This window comes from Pantherophis guttatus, chromosome 2 (genome assembly GCF_059756535.1).
Source record: "Pantherophis guttatus breed Tessera chromosome 2, ASM5975653v1, whole genome shotgun sequence".
NCBI lineage: Eukaryota > Metazoa > Chordata > Lepidosauria > Squamata > Colubridae > Pantherophis > Pantherophis guttatus.
Window position 1 is genome coordinate 184,328,639 of NC_142064.1, and position 6,227 is coordinate 184,334,865.

The 6,227-nt window shown below is 44.3% G+C and overlaps 1 protein-coding gene across 1 annotated transcript; it reads right to left on the reverse strand.

Annotated features, from left to right (window-relative positions):
• Window positions 1-1,185: 1,185 nt before the first annotated feature.
• On the reverse strand, window positions 1,186-4,461 carry DUSP1 (dual specificity phosphatase 1). The gene is made up of 4 exons (XM_034405519.2): window positions 3,673-4,461; window positions 3,222-3,370; window positions 2,794-3,013; window positions 1,186-2,267 (listed from the first exon to the last, which is right to left on the reverse strand). Exons 1-4 carry the CDS (start codon window positions 4,040-4,042, stop codon window positions 1,900-1,902), a joined length of 1,107 nt encoding a protein of 368 aa, XP_034261410.2. The 5' UTR covers window positions 4,043-4,461; the 3' UTR covers window positions 1,186-1,899.
• Between the last annotated feature and the right edge of the window lie 1,766 nt (window positions 4,462-6,227).

Genomic DNA, 6,227 nt, shown 5'->3' on the forward strand with positions numbered 1-6,227 from the left:
TTTAAATTTTAAAAGAATTAAACAAATTTTGGCCCAAAATTTAAAACCTCCCAACTAAAATCCATTTACAATTAAAAATATCTAAAGGGGGGGGAGGGTTACGCCAGCCCAGCTTGATGAAATAGAAAAGTTTTGAGGGCACGGCAAAAAGCACAGAGATCTGGTATCCTACGTATCTCCGGGGGCAAGTCGTTCCAGAGGGCAGGTGCTGCCACAGAGAAGGCCCTCCCCCAGCCGACATTGCCTGGCTGACGGCACCCTGAGGAGTCCCTCTCTGTGGGAGCGAACTGGCCGGTGGGAGGCTATCGGCGGCAGAAGATGGTCCCATAAGCACCCAGGCCCTATGCCATGGAGAGCTTTAAAGGTGGTAACCAACACCTTGAAGTGCACCTGGAAGACCACTGGAAGCCAATGCAGCTCGCGCAGGGGTATCACATGGGAGCGCCCCATCGCTCCCATAATCCCCCGTGCGGCCGCATTCTGCACCAGTTGGAGCCTCTGGGTGCTCCTCAAGGGGAACCAGAGAACTGTAACTTTTGTAGAAGAGGGGGTGAAAGGAAGTTATTATAATATGGCCCAGTCTTTAAAAGGATTCAACATGGAAATTGTGTGCTGAATTTTGGAATGTTCCTAATAATTTGTCTCTGGTAGTAAGCAAAAGAGTTTATTAGAAATGATAACCATTAAGCTTATAACCATAAGGATATACACATACTGCTGAACTCTACCTCCCCTATCCTTACTTAGATATCTGAAAAATGATAGGAGCTGTAGTCGAAGGGATGGAATGTTTTTCATCAAATAGTCATAGATATTTTTATATGATTAATGTTGGCCATGCTAATAATGTAGGTCATCTCAATCACGGCACTGGATCCCTTTTCCTCCTTCTTATCTGGATGATCCACACAGTCAGATCTGACAACACTAATCATCCACTGCCTTAGAAAAACTAATTATGTATGTGTGCGTGTGTGTTTTCCTTTGCTGAATATAAGATCCCATTTCTCATCTTTTCTGAACAGGAATGCAGGACAGTGTTTTTAGGGGCAACAGAGATTTCCAGGGTTCGGTCATTATTGTGGGAAGAGCTACTTGACAAGAGTCTATCAGCTAGTAAACTAGAAATGTCTGCTTTCTGATCTTGCCATTTCTAAGAAAGAAAGGGGGAAAACGTTTAAAGGATTTTTTTTTTAATAGAAATGTCATAATTTATTTGGTTGGTATAAAAGGCATAATTATTACAAAACCTGTCTTCTTTTATAAGAAGAAAATATATTATTTGACATCATAAATAAATTTAGCAAGCATACATCCACTAGCAACCAAAAAACCCTCACAACACTCCTTTGTGCTTTCCATGTCAGTGCTTTGGAAACAGTTTTAAGATGTTTTTGTAGGATTACAGTACCAAAAAAAACCCACCTGAGGTATTTTGTTTCTTTCTTTTTTTTAAAAAAAAGACAAGAAAATGAAAATTCAGACTTGAAGACGAAACACTCATTGCAATTACACCATAAAAATAAATAAATACAAAGACCTTCTTGTACAAGGGGACAGCATATCCAAAAAATGCGTATTCTGTTGGATTTGCTATCGGAACAGCAAGGGGAAAAAGACAGTAATGGGAATTTTTCAGGAGCAGAAAGCAAAGTCCTTTGTGCTTTGTCTCCTTTGTGGGCATCCAAACATTGGTCAAAAATGCCTCTCTGTCAAGATCGTCTATCAGAAAGAACCTCGCTTTCTGGAGTCAGAAATGTTGATCTGCTGGTGATTCTGTATTGCTTTGTAGATGTAACAAGAGGAGACCCATATAAACTAATAGATCTCCTCCTAAAGTTATTGCACTTTTCAGGTAACAACAAGATGTCAAGTCTTTGTATAGTTGGCACCTGCCTTTCAGCAGCTTGGAGATGTGGTGATGGGGCTCTGAAGATAGTTTAGTGCATTGGAAGGATGAACAGGGATGGAAACGGGGAAATTGAAGACTGTTGTAGTGGATGTTCCTCTGTCCAGCGCAGACATAGCTGGGCTTCCAGCTTCTGCTGAGCAATTTGGAGCAAGGACCTGGGATTCAAACTGTAACAGCTGACCCATGAAGCTAAAGTTAGGGGAAATGATACTTCTTCTCTGTTTCACAAACTCAAAGGCTTCATCGAGTTTGACTCGGTTGGTCCTCATAAGATAAGCAAGACAAATGGTTGCAGAGCGGGAGATTCCGGCTTGGCAGTGGACAAACACTCGTCCGCCATCATTTTTGATGGAGTCTGAAACAATGAAGAACACATAAAACTTAGCACATCTTTTTCCAAGATGCTTTGGCCTGAAGGGAGAATCTTTTCTAGCATCTTAATATTCAGCTTGGAAGGGAGATTGAGGCACAAAGGAAGACAGCAATGATAGGTTGGACGATGCACTGTCTGAACATGCAGGTAATTTATTCTAATTGGCCACTTAATTTTTGCTGAAAAGGCTACCTTGAAAATGCTGTCAGCGTGAGAAGGGATCAGATTACTAGCTACTCTTTACAACACCCTCATCACTGAATTCAGTGACGTCACGCATAAAGCTCTAGATGTTCTTCTGCTTTTGTAGAAAAGTACATCATGTACAGAACTATTGTCCAAAGAAACTCAAAGCATCAGCACAACCGTAGATACACTTTAAATGTTGCTGTCTTATTAATCCTCCCTAGCTATTTATCAATCAAAGAAGGCTCCTAAAAAACCGGCACACGGGATATTATGAATTTGGAATCCAAATGGGACAGCTGCAGAAAGAAAAAGCATTTACCTATGAAGTCAATAGCTTCATTAAACCAGCAACTGATGTCAGCTTTGTGGTTGTCCTCCACAGGGATGCTTTTGTACTGATAGTGTCCTTCAAAATGGTTAGGGCAGTTTGCAGAGACATTGATCAAGGCGGTGATCCCCAAAGTATCCAGCATGTCTTTTCTGGAAGCATGATAGGCGCTGCCTAAATACAGGAAAGGTAGGATTTCCACTGGACCACCCTGAAACAGAGAAGAACGAGATCTGTTAAGCCGCAGTTAAAAATTGCCATTCTTCCAAGACTGATTGTTCTCACAAAGACCGTGCCCTTCTCAAATACAAAATTGAAACAACTTTTACATGGGCCAATGTAACTACCCCCCCCCACCCCCCCAACACACTCACACCCCTCTATGGCCACCCAGCCTCCTTTTAAGGACGTCAACTGACCTGATCATAGAGAGGGGTTCCACAGGAGCTGCAGTTGGAATCGGCACTGCCAGGGGCAATGGTGGTGCTGAGCGGCAAAGTGAGGCCTTTAGGGGCAGAGGGCTTGGTGCACAGTTCAGGGAAGGTGGAAGAGAAGGCCTCGTATCCTCCTGGAAGAAAAGAAAAAGAGAAAAGCGGGCTGTTAGTATATTTGGAGAAACACAGCGGGTTCCTGGCTTCAGAAGATGGGAGGGGGTGTTGGTGGCAGGGACCATGTATGGTAATCCCACTCGAGTCGGACGTCCCAAGAAGGAGCCGCTGTTAAGTCCCAGCTAATCAGCCCTTTATTTCTGAAAACTTTCCTTTTAACTCCAAATTCCATTCGTGTTCGTTTCCCTCTCTCTAGTGTAAACCGGGGCCCCCCGGGGGAGAACCCAGAGAAGACCGATCTGACTCCGGAGCGAAAACTCACCTTTAAGGAAGCAGATGCGGGTGTCCCTGGCTTCCCTGCAAAGGGTGTTAAGAGCCAACTGGAGGGTGCTGTCCCGCTTGGGCGCTTCGAGATCGGCGCTGCGCTCATCCAGCAGCACCACGGCGTGATAGAGGCGCTTGTGCAGGCGGCCGCGGGCTTCCTCGTTGGGCAGGATGTGCTCCAAGCCCACGGCGCCCTTCGCCCTCCGCCGCACGATGGTGCTGAGGCGGACGTTGCAAGAGCCTCGGAGGTGCGAGGAGTTGAAGGCGAAAAAGGATCGGCAATCCAGCACCAGGCATTGCAAATCGCGGTTTTGGAGGAGGTCGCGCAGCGTCTCGCAATCCAGGGCGCACACTTGCATGTTGACCATCGCTTGCGTCAGGGCGGGCAACGCGGGGAAGGGCAAAAAGAGCCCCCTTGTCCTTTCTTCTCCTCTCGGCGCCTTTTTTTTCTTTTCTTTTCTTTTCTTTTTTACACTCTTCCTCTTGGCTGGGTTTTCTTAGCAAGCAGCCTCGGGTGATTTATTCCCCGTCCCGGTTAAATTTCTGTAATTTTTTTTTTTTCCTCTCCAAGGAACTGGATCTGAGCCGGGAGGTGAAGTTTTTCTTTTCTTTTCTTTTTTTTATCCGATCTTCGCTGGTTGGATTGGCTGGTATAAAAGCTGGTTGGCGCGTTTTGCGGCTCAAGAGTGTTGCTGTTCGAAGCCGCTTGCTGGCTGTTTGCTCGCTCAGCCCGACCTGGCGTGGCTTTTATAGGCGCTTCTTTTTTTTTCTTTCTTCCCCCCCCACCTTTTTTTTTTTTAAATGAATGGAGCTCGGTCACGTGACCTGCCTTTGGCAGAAGACGTCACCGCAGACACTCCCAGCTCCGAAGCACACACGTCATCGAGGCGCCTGAAGAGCCAAGTCACTTTGCCAAGTGCCGATCCACAAAAAGCCTCCCTCCCTCCCCCGGGAAGGAAACCGACTGATGCAAGCGAGCCCGAGACCTCGCCCCTCCGCCGCCTGACCTTTCCGCGGGTTTTGTGTTTTTTTTTTAAAGAGGGCGCAGCGTGTACAACAACAAACGCGCACATCGAACCAAAAAAAAAAAAAAGGGCAGGAGCTTTCAACTCCTCTCTGCTTCCCTCTGCGGGTTGAAATTGCAGGAGCCGAACTCGGGGATCTCTCTTTAATACTGTAATGCTGAGACTAGAAGATCCTCGGGACAGTAGCGAAGGATCAGCCGGCGATGGGAAACGAGCTCGCTTAGCTATATGTTATCTTATTTTATTGCAAGCCGCCTGGAGTCATGTAAAGGAGATGGGCGGTGATAGACGGCCAATAAATAAATAAATAGGTCCCGCTAGAACGGGGTCACCAGCCTTTCGGACCTCAGGGACCACTAAACTCATAATTTTAAACCCCGCGGACCACTAATACGATTTTTTTTAAAGATAAATAGTATTTAGTGCAATAGAAAAATGCAAATAATGTTTCTGCGGACCACCAAAAAATTTTCATGGACCACTAATTGGTGACCACTACGCTAGAAGATCCTTTCTCCGCATTCTTTATCTTCCACCCCTCTTCCTTCCTCTAATTTATTCTACTTTATAGTTATTATATCATCAGGTAACATGCCTGCCTACAGGAACATTAGATCCTTAAGACCATTGGTTACCTAGCGGCAGTATTAATACAGACTCTTAATTCTACAAAATTTTAGGTTGTCGAGAAAGAAAAGGTGGAAAGGATAACAGGAAAGTACAGCTAGTCCTTGACTTATGACCGTAATTGAGCCCAAAAGTTCTGTTGCAAAGGAAGACAGTTGCGAAGTGAGTTTTGTCCCAATTTATGATCTTTCTTGCCACAGTTAAATGAATCATTTCAGTTGTTAAGTGAATCGTTAGGTCATTGAGCGAATCTGACTTCCCCCATGGACATTGTTTGGTGGAAGCCAGCTGGGAAGTTTACAAATGATGATCACATGACCTCAGGGCAGTGCAAATAAATATGTGCCAGTTGCCAAGCAACCAAATTTTGATCAGGTGCCCATGAGGATGCTGCAATGGTCAAAGGTCTGAAAAGTGGTAATAAATCACTTTTTTCAGTGCTTGTTGTGACTTCAAAGAGTCATTAAATGATTGACTATAAGTCTAGGGCTACCTGTAGTTACCATCATAAAACTGGAACTTTAACATTAATTATGGGCAGTCTTCTTTATGCCTTCTGGGTGCTCAGTCAAAGCTGCTGCACAATGTGGAGTTTTGTTCTCCTAAAGGTATACTAGAGTTCAAAGCTTATTGTTTTCTAAAAGCATCACAGGACATTCTGGTTTGGACCTGCGTATAAAAGTCACAGTTAAGTAACATCAGAAGTTTGACTTAGTGCCAGGTTTTTGTTGTTTTTAATGTGTTTAGTTTAATAAATTCAAAATGGTTTTGTATGTTGTTTTATCAGAAGCTGCCCAGAGTTGGTTATAAGAGGAGCAGCTATATCAATACATACATAAATAAATGGATAGTAACTGGATAGCCGAGGGAGAAATTATTTTTCAGTTGAGAAATTATTAAT